The 13,249-nt window shown below is 41.0% G+C and overlaps 1 protein-coding gene across 2 annotated transcripts in view; it reads left to right on the top strand.

Annotated features, from left to right (window-relative positions):
* Positions 1–11,098: 11,098 nt before the first annotated feature.
* The window catches only part of LOC138579683 (N-formyl peptide receptor 3-like), a 95,198-nt gene continuing 93,047 nt past the window's right edge, over positions 11,099–13,249 (top strand). Inside the window, exon 1 of one of the 2 annotated variants that reach the window (XM_069649924.1) lies at positions 11,099–11,279. In XM_069649924.1, the coding sequence (XP_069506025.1) occupies positions 11,103–11,279 (177 nt within the window). In that variant the 5' untranslated portion in view covers positions 11,099–11,102. The remainder of the gene's footprint in view (positions 11,280–13,249) is intronic. The other variant, XM_069649925.1, reaches the window with a different exon arrangement.

The raw sequence follows: 13,249 nt of genomic DNA, 5'->3' as shown, positions 1-13,249 counted from the left end.
TTTTAGATCAAATCAAGAGATACAAAAAAGGTACATTACTGGGAGGCAAGCAAGTCAGATTTCAAGGAGTACAAGTAGAAGATATGCCAAGGTGGGACGACCAAGGGGCAGAAGGGGGAGGGGAAACAGGAGGAAACCGAAGCCCAAACAGACCACGATCAGGCATATTAACAAGAGCAGGTTCGAGGAAACAATTGGGGACTCAGAACCGATAGATCTGGTTGTCAATTTATCTGACAAAATTCTCACACCGTTAGAGGTCAAAGTGTTAAATAAAGGTTCATCATTTGCACCGACGTTTGGGACTGATTTTGTGAATTTTCAAATAGATCTCTTCAAAATTACCCGTAAATGAAAGTTACAAAAAAATGTTTTGCTACACAAATTAAAGAGTTTAGAGTTTATTCCACGGAAAATATTTGAGCCACCGAGCACATACACGATCAAAGATATTGAGAATATCAACATGCTTTTGTCTCTTTCCTCAGAAAAAAAACAACTCATTAGTGAAACTAGAAGAGACCTGGATATACAGACTCTTTCCTTAGCTATCACTGAATTAAAGACTAAATCTAAATTTACACCATCCCTGGCGAATGACAATATCATTGACACCTTTCAGCGAGCGGTCACTCATGATATACATCATTATTTGGATAGTGCAAAGAGCATACCAATCATTATTATAACAACTTCACACTGAAGGAACGTGAAGTTTTAAAATCTCTGAGACAAGATAATTCTGTTGTAATACGTGAAGCTGATAAAAGAGGAAATATCGTCTTGTTGAACTTTATAATGACTACATTGAAAAGGCCAATAAGCATTTGAACACCCCAGGCTGTTATCTTTCCTTGACTACTAATCCATCTAAAACAATTACCAAAGAATGACATCAGTTGGTTGACTATTGATTTAAAAGGGGAGCTTTAACTGATGATGAGAGTGCATTTCTCAAGATTTCACACCCTACAATGCCCATAATGTACTTTCTGCCTAAAATACATAAGAATTACGACAGACTACTGGATGTTCGGCCCATAATGAGTGGCATAGGTTGGGTCACCGAGGGACTTTCACAATATATAGACAATATTCTCAAAGAACATGTATTGTTGATGCCCTCCTTTATCAAGGATAGCACACACGTTCTACAAATATTGATGGATACAATATGGAATAAGGATTTTTTCTTGGTAACGATTGATATCACTGCTTTATATACTTCTATTAGTCACAAACTAGCTCTGCACACAATTGATTTTGTTTTTCAAGACTTGTCTGCATCCTATAAATTACAGATTGACATGTTGAAGCAATGTTTAAGGTTTGCCTTGAACAACAATGTTTTCCTATTTAATGATACTTACTATTCCCAGGTGAAGGGTGTTGCTATGGGGGCTAAATTTGCGCCTTCACTGGCCAATCTATTTATGAGTTACTTTGAAAAGAAGCATGTGTACTGTCAAGACAAGTATAAGGATAATCTGATACTATGGAAAAGATTTATCGATGGTATTTTGATGATATGGAAAGGAACTGAACAAGATTTATTACATTTTATTGAATACTTGAATATGAATAATTTTGGGATCAAACTAACAGCTGAATATAGTACCTCCTCAATTAATTTTCTTGACCTGACTATTTATATCGAGAATGGCAAGATTGAGACTAAAACATTCAGAAAACCGACAGAAGTAAACTCCACACTTCATGCAGAGAGTTGTCACAAAAGATCAGTTATCACCAACATACCAGTGGGTTAATATTTTAGGGCACGTCGCAACTGTTCCACTGATGAAACGTTCAAACGAGAATGTGATCTCCTAATGAAAACATTTTCTGAGAGAGGATACAGTGATAAGACAATTTCCAAAGACTATCAGAAGGTTAAAGCCAGATCGAGGACAACATGTTGAGTAAACAAACTGTAGATAATCACAATGGATCTCCACGCAAAATAAGTATTATAACTAGATACAACAGATACGCTGGCTTATTATATAATATTGTGAAAAAGCACTGGAGCATATTGCATCTTGATAGAGATATTGCTCCCTTTCTGTATGACAAACCCTCTTTTACTTACACTAAAGCTCCAAACTTAAGAGATCATCTGTGTCCGTCATTGGTATTAAATCCCACTCCGAAAGGAACTGATTGGATGAAACCCTTGAAGGGCTTCACAAAATGTGGGACATGCAGCATGTGCCGTTTGCACTTTCTGATTGTTCTGAATTTCAAAATGACTTGGGCATAAAAGTCTCTATTGAGGAGTTTATAAATTGCCGTAGCAAGTTTGTGATTCATGCAATTGTCTGTGTATGCCGCAAAATTTATGTGGGAAGCACAATTAGAGAATTGCGTGTTAGAATAAGGGAGCAGATCTCTTCATTAAATAAAGTAGATCACAATTTTCCACTGACTAACCATTGGCAAGGTTGCCATCAATTGGATCATGTTAAAGATATAAGGTTCATTGGGCTAAAGAAAGCCCACTTGGGTAAACGTGGAGGGGACCTGCAACTTAAGTTAAGACAATTGGAATCCAAATATATATGTAAGTTGAGATGTGTACATATTGGACTCAATACTGATCATGAAATGGGAAACATGTTGTAATAGACTTGCATATCTGCTTCTCGCATACAATGTATTTAATATCAACTTGTCAACATCATTCCAGTTTACTCATCGCATAAGTTACTATTATACTCCACAATTTGAACTATTAACATGATACTTCCCTTTTGACATTGAATGTAAATATGATTATAAGGTAATAGAGTTGTGTTAACCAATTTCGATGTAAGTGCTTTGCCAGATCCATGGGACACCACAACGGGTAACATTTTGTTAAAATGTTCTGTATTCCGAGGATTTACTGATCTGTCAATTGACATTTTAATTTTGACCCTGCATTATCTATTCATTTACAACACACCATGGAATTGAGTAATCATATCATTACTTATTCAGACATTACACCACAATTCTGTACACTAGACTTATTATATCAAATTTATACTGAGTTATATGGTGCACACCATACCTTGAAAAACATATTCCAAAATTTTGCACATGTCATAATGTGGTAACAATCATTATTGATTTACAACATAACGTTTGTTCTGGACCTTAGTGTATTTTTCGGCATATCGATATATAATTATAATTATACATGTATCACGATCGGTGTCATGTAGCTAACATATTATACATAGCTCACCATATAGATCACACTAATCATCCTGCGCATGCATACAAGCGACTGTCCACGCCGATCACGTTATAATCACGTACCGGATGATGCCGTGGAACGTTTCACAGCACTCTCTCAAGCTCTTTTTCGAGATATATTTGTAAGCGTCTTGCACGCGAGCAGCTCAAAACTGATGGGTATTTAATCCGAACAATCCATGTAGGAGGGTAAGTGAAACGCGCAATCTACAACGCCACTTAGAATCTTTATATATAACGATGCTCACATTATTCATTTTGAGCGTAACTCGCTATCCAACTCATTCCAGTTGCAATCTTTTATTTTAGGTATTTGAACCCATGGATGAAAGTGAAATTCATGTTAAGCACACATATTTTTGTCATTAAACGTCAAGCATTGAGCTTGTGACTATATCCACTGCACTTATATTATTTCTGCTATAATGATACGCTTCCAAACTCGATAACATATACCGCATTTTATTTGATTCAATATTCACACAGTGACTTCCAGACTGGACAAGTCCTCAACTACCTATTCTCACAAGTGACAATATTTGCATTTATCACCACACTATTAAGATCAACACAATTTATTCACTAACCATGAACAATATGGTTTTATACAGTCAATGACGGTGCCCAACTCGGTTTTCTTGGGGGTTTTACTGGTTAATTGGTCACTTGTTTTGGTGTGTGACATGGACTTCGCAATGCATGTCTAACACATTTAGAAATTCACTACACGTCTTGTTGTACTATGGTTTGAATAATTACCTACATGGTTTATTTGATTTGATTTTATTCCTTCTGTTCTGCCTGAACGCCACTGCCTTGGATCTATTCTGGTATGTAATCATTGTATATAATATTTTTTGTTTCTATGTTTCTGTACTTCACAAACACATACTTTTGTGGAACTTTGTTTACTTATTGTCATTTGGAATCAATTCCAACAGCCTTGAGAACGACCCACCGGTCGAAACACGTGTTGGCTGTTGAAATTAAATGGACTCACTGGATACAAGCGTTATTTGTTCATTTTATTTAGCTTAATTCTAGTGTTTAGGTCTTAGCGCAAGACAGCATTACCCTTGTTGTGTTCATTTTCTGAGGGATAGAGGATCCAGGGCCCTCAGAATCCTTTTACGTGTTTCCTGTCCGCTACGGTGTGACTTTATTAGGAGGCACCAATTTTACCAATTTTGGAATCTCTGTTTCATTGATCCATCTTTATTAGAGCTAGCATTCTGTAAAAAACAGGGCTTTGGTAATTAAGGGTTCAGTCTTTCAGACAGACCACTGATATTTCCCATAGTTGAATGGACATTAGTTGACAACTCAACATGTGCTACTTTCGTCAACTGTATAATCGATGTACCATAGGCTGCCAGATCAATAAGTCAAGCTTGGTATGCTATATATCTGTGTCACATTTGCTGCTGCCATCTGCACCTGTTACCCTTTCTCACACCAAGGCTGATTGCATCTGTACTGAGGACACTGCTTGTTCAACAGGACCCCAATTTGATAGACTTAACATGAGTAAGGCATCTTCTGCTATGAGACCCTATTTTAGGGTCATTGTTGTAGAGGTGTACATTTAGCAACAGCTCTGTCCTTTCCTCAGGGCCCAGAGATTCTGACTCTTCTGTATGTTTCACAACTTTAACTTTCGTCACACACCACATCAAGAAAAAGTTCTGTTACTTTCCAAATAAACTTCTGCAACCTTTAGCCAAACAACCGCTAATTAGGTAACTCAAACTGTGCCTTCAATCTTGATGTGGTGGTATCCCTGCCTTCAGCAGTGACCCTTTGGGTGCAGATTCTTCCCCAGGTCATGCCTCAGACCAAGAATGTGACAAACACTTGCCGTCATAAGATTGTGCCACCCAGGCGAAGGTTTTGCGGGTTATGGACATATTGCAATAAAATGTCCCTAACCACCCCTTCAAACTGTGAGGTATTTATGCTGCACTGTTTTCTTCTACAGTAGAATTAACTTGGATTCCATTCTAAGAAGAATTTTTAAAGACTGAACAGAAATCTTGGGAAAACATCATATGACAGCTCCTTCTATCAAACACTTGGAGGCTAAATAAATCACTGAGCAAGATTAAAAGATATGCTTTTCTGTGCACCCTGTGGCAGTGATAGCTGAAGGCGTATCTTGATGTAAGCTTTTAGCTCCTCATTCAACATTTGTTAAATAATGGTAGGAAATCATCTGGCTCCTAGACATCAAAGGTCACTATCGCAATAGTCCCATGCATCTCTGCATGCAACTTGATTTGAGGCCTTGAATCTCCCTGGAGTATCCACGCACAACTGGCAAGGACTAAAGCAGAAATTGTCACTTTCCTATTTCAAGTGTTCTCTTTGAGGATATCTGCATAGCAGCCACATGATGCATTTGATGCACTCGTTTTGTTTTCTATAAGTGCAATTGCTTGGATTCTGACCCAGCATTTGGTTAGAGAGTTCTCAAGAACTTTGTTAGCTGAATGAATTAACACATTGTCATGGGAGGATCGCTTAGGGGCAACGTGCTCGCCTTTCAAGCAAGACGACACGGAGCAACACAGGTTCGATCTCTGGGTCCGTGCTTAGAAACCTCTGGGTATTAAGCTTGTTATAAATAACCTATCATATCATTTATTCCTCTTGCTTTCATACTGTTTAAATGCAGTCTCCATCAGTATGGTTGTAATGGGACCGTAACTATGAGTAAGGAAATGTTACTTATCGTAGTGTCTTCTGTATTCCAAGTCCATAGTCCCCTTTCCTTCATACAGCCTTCCTCCATCCCCACTAAAATGTTGCCCCCAGATTATTGTATTTTTTCATATTTTTGTATTAGTATGACAAAGCATCCAATTAAGGCTTTTTATGTGTCATAAAGGAAACAGAATACAATTGTATTACACAATAGCATAATTCACGGGAACATTTTAAAAAAGATACAGAGATTGAAATAGCACAAGTTAAAAGCAAAAATAGTAAAATAAACTAGAATAAACAAATTCATGTGCCCTGCGTATGTCATGCAGATTTAATAACATACCGTGGGTCAAGAGACTTAGAAGGACATAATGTCTAAGATTGATTTGATACTGAGCCACAACTTTGTCATATGATACAAGTGCACAGAGTAATTTCCCCAGTAGAAAATATCCCAGATCAGCTCAGGTCCATACGTACTAATAGGTTACCAAATGGCCCTTAATATACATTTACAAAGTACTTATAGGTTGCCAAATGGCCCTTAATGTACATTTACAAATCTCATCCAAGCTTACGCATTCAGTCAAAACATGGTTGGTCATTTCAAGCATCTTGCCACCACATAATCTATAACCTCTTACGTCAACAATTAAACCCATCCTCGAACCCATAATATGTAGGGTAACTAAATGAATCTTAAAACATATATATTCATGCTACATACAGTTATTGGGTAAGTCAAATAAGTAAAGAGGATAAGTGATGCACTTTGAGTGCTGAGTTAGAAATTCACCACAATGGAATTTAGGGGCAACATCAATCTCAATTTGTTCCCGATCCAATGCACAAATTATGTTCTTAGACCGGCCTCTAAAATCTGTGAGAGTAATGTAATTTGGGCCGATAGCGTGTTTGGCTCACCTAGATCCTGCTTCAGTGACTAGAGACTGTAACTGAGTGCCAACAAGACCCTAATATTGAGATAGTTAGCATGTAGAATAAGTCTCATCAGAAACAGTTCAGGGCTGCTCACTAACTTCCAATATAGGAACATACAGTGTAGTTTTAGGTGGCTCGTAATACTGATGAGTTTCAGCTTCGTATATAACTACTCATCAGGTAGGCTGCTAGGACAGTGTGTTGGCATCTTTGAACATTTCCCTTCTATTGGATGGTGCCTGGCCGTGTATTTGGTTCCTCACATCCCAGTGCCATAGAGGAGAACTGGAGGAAGTTTGGCTTTTTATACTTGGATAACTGTATTCAAAGAATAACCTGAATGATTCCTAGCAGGTTGTGCATGACCACCCACAATTGTCGCTACACTTTATTCTCAGCTTTGTCCGGCTGAGGTTTCCCAGTCAATTTGTTATCAATAGTCACCCGAAGGTAGTCATAATTGCAGACATTTTCAAGTTTGTCTTGGCCAAGCCACCAAGCATGGTCACGTTTAGTAGAACATGAGCAAGGAATGAAGATCCTAATCATCGTTTAGTTCACATTAGCAATCAAGCCATTACTCTCGTAGTACCATTCCAGGCTATTAAGCTGATGTTATAATCCTCTAGCAGTTTTAATCGCGTAAGGTCAGATCGTCTGCGTAGCCTAACCACAGCAAGCGCGAGAATCCCAGTTGGAGAGGAGAGTCTTCGTGTGTTGTTAAATGAAAACCTAAATCCGTGAAATTTAGGTTAAACAGGCTGGGGGGCTAGGATGAACCCCTGCTTGAGGCCTACATATGTTGGCATAGATTTAGTGACCGCTCCATTCAGGGATAGCCTAACTTTGACCTTAGAGTTGGCGTGGAGCAGTATGAACATTTTAAATAGGACCGAGGTATACCCCATTTAGACAGCTTCTGCCACAATATGTCTCGCCGGATGGTGTCAAAGGCAGAACTTAAATCGACAAAGGCCACAAACACGGTTTGCTGAAGGGCCTGCCAAGAATATTCAACTAGGGACACCAGGGCCAACAAATTAACATATGTCCCAGCACACTTGCACACTTCCGGTTTGATTGATTGGGATGATTTTAGAAATATGTGGACAGGGATTGCAGTTAGTGCTGTGGTGCACTGGTTAGGGATGGCACATGCTTGTGTATAAGATGCAAGTGCCACAGATCCTGCAAATGTATTTTCCCCAGACTTAATATCTGTACCTTTTTTTAAATTATATATTGGAGCTGAATTTTTTGGTGATCAATATTCTACACTGAAAAATGGGTTTGTTTGAATATTCCTCAATGAAATCACTGGGTACCGACAAAAGTAAATCCAAAACAACGCTTATACATTTTACGAGCTTATTTGGGGACTTCATTCTTTTCAGACAGCATTAAACTCCAAAAACACTAAGAAGTGCTCATCAGCATATTTCATTATCATTAAAGCAAACAAAAGCCAAACTCCATCAAATAATTGTAAATGGGTTCTGATTCTTTGCCCTCTGCTCCTCCATGAGACCCTGGGGTCCAGAGGGAGGCGGGTGGTTTTCATCCCAAACGCTTCCAAGTGCAGGTTCATACTAAAAGGATGTGCTTGGCGCATAACCTCGCACTCTTCTCCCACGAGGCTGTGCACTGTTCAGAATGAGGTGCATCCATAAAGCTGTGGTGAGCAGCGTCTCAGCTGAGAGATGTCTTTCTCTCTCTGGAACCCTCCTTGCAAGAATAAGGCCCTACTGCCTTGAGGGGTGCTTCGGGTCAGGTCCTGGTTCCAGATCATCTCTGGGGTGTGTTGGTTTGAGTGGGGAGACCGCTCCTAAATACATGTTACTAAAGGTGGAAAGACATAACCATTGCCCTAAAACCAAGCCCTCAACTTTCCCCTTCCCCTCTGCTCTTGCGGGATCCAGACACTAATCCCACCTCCTCCATCTCAGAATATACAGACCTAGACTATCTGGGCCTCTTTGGCTTTGTGCCTACAGAATAGTAGGATATATGAGCCTCCTTTCAAGAGTGGACACAGGTGATCGTTTTTAAAGCAGCTCCTGGGATTAAATGCCTGCTGCCGAGATCTACAGCAGAGGTTTGCACACAGACCTTTGCCTTGATCATGTTGATGAACAGAGCACCCGAGCCTCTCCCCTGCCACCGAGAGTGTGCTGTGCTACCAGCTGCAGACGGATTGAGTGAGGCTAGGGGATGAGTAGGCTCTGATCTCGCAACTAGCAAGCCTGTATTCCAGCTCAGGAACTGGCCAGTGAGTCAGATAACTGCTGTGGCGCATTTTTATTTTTGACTCCATTTTACCACAGTGGTGGGGTGCAGTGTCTCATTCTTTTGGTGAGTGCTGACCTTTGACTTTGATCACAGGTATGCCTGCCCACCAAGTGTGAGTCAGTCAATAGTCATGCAGGGAACTGGACGATTCGAACCAACGCATGTTTTCTCACCACACGTCCCAGGGTGGACCAGCCAGTGAATATCAACAAGCTGAGCCGGCAGAGTTACTGTAGGATTTGCAGAGGTCTCCACTCGCATCCATCAAGTCACAGAATGCAAGCTACCCACAAGGGACTCAATTGCTTTAGGGGACTGAGGCGCATGCAGTAAGGTTAAGATCGGCCCACAATTAATAACAAGCACTGGCAATGCCAACAGTTTTGGCTTTTGTGTAGGAATTGGAAAAGCACTTGCCAGGCACAGCCTTAGCGATATTAACTGCCCACTGATGGTAGCAGGTTCAAAATGGTGGAAAACCCTGAACATGTAACAGCAGTGCCTGGCAACTGCCTGATACACACAAGCCAAAACTGTTGACTTTGCCAATGCTTGTTTGTAACAGGACTTCAGTGAAGGACACACAGGGTGCTTATAAATCGAGGCTAAAGGCAGACCTGGTTCTGACATTTTAATTACACCAGTAGTCTTTACAACTCCAATTAACGCATTAACTCGCAGAAGACTGCTTTGAAAAAAAAACACTTGCAGGCACTTCAAGGGCTAACTGTGCTCCCGGGAATGTCAGCCAGCCACACCTGCCCATTCTCAGTGCAATTTACTTTAGGGTGCAAAGCACATTAAGTGATATGTAAAAAAAGAGGAAGGCAAGGCGTGCACTCCAGTTCCCAGTTAATTATACCTGTTGCAAGAAGTAACTGGGTTAGGTCCCAAAAATGAACAAGTAGTATCAGGGTTGAATCCCATCTGCTGCAGTTCAGTTGCTCTGTTGTTGTTCTTCTCCTCCAAGCGCTTTCTTGTCACAAACAATCATCAGGGCGGCTGTATTTCTTTACAGGTGTTACTAATTAGTTGCTCTTTCAGTCTCAAAGGATTCTGGTAGCTGTAGTAATAACATTTTGACAATTCTGGTGACCAAGAACCTATGGGAGTCCCGGGCTCCAGAGGCAGCAGCCCCGGGGTTACTGTGCCCCACTTCAGAGAGCCATAATGATGGTTTTCTCCCCTGCCCCAATTTTGGGAAAGATTTGTGCTCTTGGAGGGGGTGTTGGTTCCTGGTCACTAGAATTGTCAAAATGTTATCACTACAGTTACCAGAATCCTTTGAGACTGAAAGAGCAACTAATAAGTAACACCTGTAAAGAAATACAGCCGCCCTGATGATTGTTTGTGACAAGAAAGCGCTTGGAGGAGAAGAACAACAACAGAGCAACTCAACTGCAGCAGATGGGATTCAACCCTGTTACTACTTGTTCATTTTTGGGACCTAACCCAGTTACTTCTTGCAACAGGAATAATTAACTGGGAACTGGAGTGCACACCTTGCCTTCCTCTTTTTTTTTTTACACATCAAGTGATAAGTGACTCTGAACAGCGACCTACAGGATCAGTGTTATCATGTCTGTCTACAAAACCCACTCCGAGAACGAGTACTTTGCCAGTGAAGGATAATAAGTGAGATACGCTTGGCGGAGTGGGGCTTTCTGGATACCATCTTATTAAATATAATCAGTGACAAATATTATATTTCCCGTAATCGTTTGTGAGCTGTACATGACCCCTGTTTGCAATAAACGTGCCATCATGTGTTCTGGAATATAATAATAACGCAACATACATGGTCATTTGAAATGATCAAGTGGACTGATGGTGTGCAGAGCTGTTCTTCACTTTCTCAAATGAATTCTGAAATGACGAGGAATTGCGGGAATGTGTGATGGAGAGGCCGACGCGGAAATAAAATGGCCGCAAGCACTCAAAGAGGATGCGGGCAGAAGGGTGATGTCTCCCCGAGGATGGACGGACTTAAAAGGTTTTGGTTGAAACCTGCTGAATGCCAGCCACTCTCTGCAGTCCGGGAGCTGAGCAGCAGCACTGCCTCTGTATTTCACGGGAAAACAATGGAGCTCTCTCCTCAGGTAAGCCCATCCGGCCAGGACGGGGACTTGGGACAGGGACATTATTAGTTCCATGGGCATAAGTACATTTTGAATAAATTGGTTCCAAAAAAAAATAAAAAAAAATAAAAAAAGAAGCCAAGTAATCAGAATCATTGAATCGAATATAACACATGAATATGAGTTGTTTGCAATGCCCTGCGGGCACCATAATGGTGGCAATCCTGAGCAATACGCACCGTGGCACAATAAGGGTGAATCGGTGCTTCTGCTGCAAACAGGAGGGGCCTCTTGCTCAAGCAATGTTTAACTCTGGCACACTTGAAGATGCTTTGAGGCTGTGCCCACAGCCAACACCCTGGTCTGCACATCCACCACTCCCACCTGACCGAAGACAGGCTGATCTGCTCCCCCTGTGTTTTTTAAACACTGTAAAATTTAATTTTTTATCCCGAGGTAATGGTGCTCAGTTTGTTGTCCTCAGGAGGATAACGGCCTGGGTAACCCCTCGCAGGAATCACACCTGCGACTGTAAACCAAATCCAGATCTCCGAGGGAAGCGCTTAACTCGCAGTGCTATTTCATCAGCTGAATAGTTGCTTCGGACACCAGCGAGCGGCACTGACAGAACCCTCTGAATCTTTCGCCCGGTGACAATGTTTTTGGTTAGAGGGAATAGAAGTCGGCAGATCTCATTGTGGTGGTATGATGGCACTACCCATGTGTGTGCCTCTGCAGCCTGTTACCTCTACACGGAATCCTTGGCATCTCCTGCTAGTTTCTATGTACGGTTTCTGTCATCTCGGTTTCGTCTGATACATGGCGTAGATGTCATTGGTGAGAACATTCGAGTTTGTATGCACCTGTGGCTGCAAGTTACGTAAGTTTGAAAAACTTGGTTCTATGTTGTTTCTCTCCCCCCTCTCTATATGTATGTTTTACCGCCACAACCAAATTTAGGTTGACCAAATGTATCACTTTAAATTTGTGCAAACGAAAACCACCATATCCTGAAAAAAAACCTTCTTGCTGCTTATAATTTACTTTGTTTTTTCCAAACTGCTCTATAACCCACCTGTCACCTCTGTCTAGGTCCCCTTTCTATTCTCGAATCCATGCTCTAGATTCTAATTATTTTCCGCATGACGTATTTCTCGCGCAAGAGACAACGCTGACCCTTCTTTTTTTCTATGTCTCAAAAGTGAAGGGCCATTTGCTCCCTTCTCATGTTCTTATTGAATTTGAATGCAGGGGTTATTTTCTCCACTGATCACTCTCTTTTAACTTCAGCTGTGTCTTCATTCCGAAGTACACTTATTTTTCAAACATTGCATTTTCAAACTTGTTTTTTTCAAACTTGAATTTTTGAACTGAAACCTAATACATAATCATGAAATTGATCTGTTGCACTGCACCCTGGGTTTTCTGACACGGGATGCATTTCTTTTTTTTCAAGAGAGCTGCCTTTCGGGAGTGTCACGAGCAAGCAATTAATAAGCAAACACGAGGATGTCCAGCTTTCTGCGTCATGAACATGTAGCCGTGTGTATCATTGGCTGACAGATCAGTGGATGGGTCAGCCCTGGTTGGAGTATGTCATAAATGGACAAAAGGACCCATCCTGTCTCCTAGGGATATGACCGAGTCACCGCGCAGTTCACGAGCAGTTTCATGAACACAAAGGGCAACAATGCCTGACCGCACACTGCTACCTCCTTCAATAAGTAGCTCCGTGCATTATCTAATGCTAGTGATCTTCCAGTTGATGGCAAGGGTGGACTGGCCTTTCGATTTCCCGGTAGGCCTCTACACACTGGGCCTCTTTTGTGTAGGTATTTCCAAAATGTCCCATAGGAAAAGGGTTGGGCTTGCTAAAATGTGTAATATGGGGCCACTTCGAAAAATATTTCCAGGGCCTCTTATGTTTCCCAGTCCACCCTTGGTTGATGGTACACATAATCAATGTGGAATCGGTTTGGATTAATATATAT

This window comes from Ambystoma mexicanum, chromosome 3p, assembly GCF_040938575.1.
Source record: "Ambystoma mexicanum isolate Mex_15411 chromosome 3p, UKY_AmexF1_1, whole genome shotgun sequence".
In the NCBI taxonomy this organism is placed as follows: Eukaryota; Metazoa; Chordata; class Amphibia; order Caudata; family Ambystomatidae; genus Ambystoma; species Ambystoma mexicanum.
Note: the sequence above shows the minus strand (reverse complement) of the source record. Positions and strands in the feature narration are given on the sequence as shown.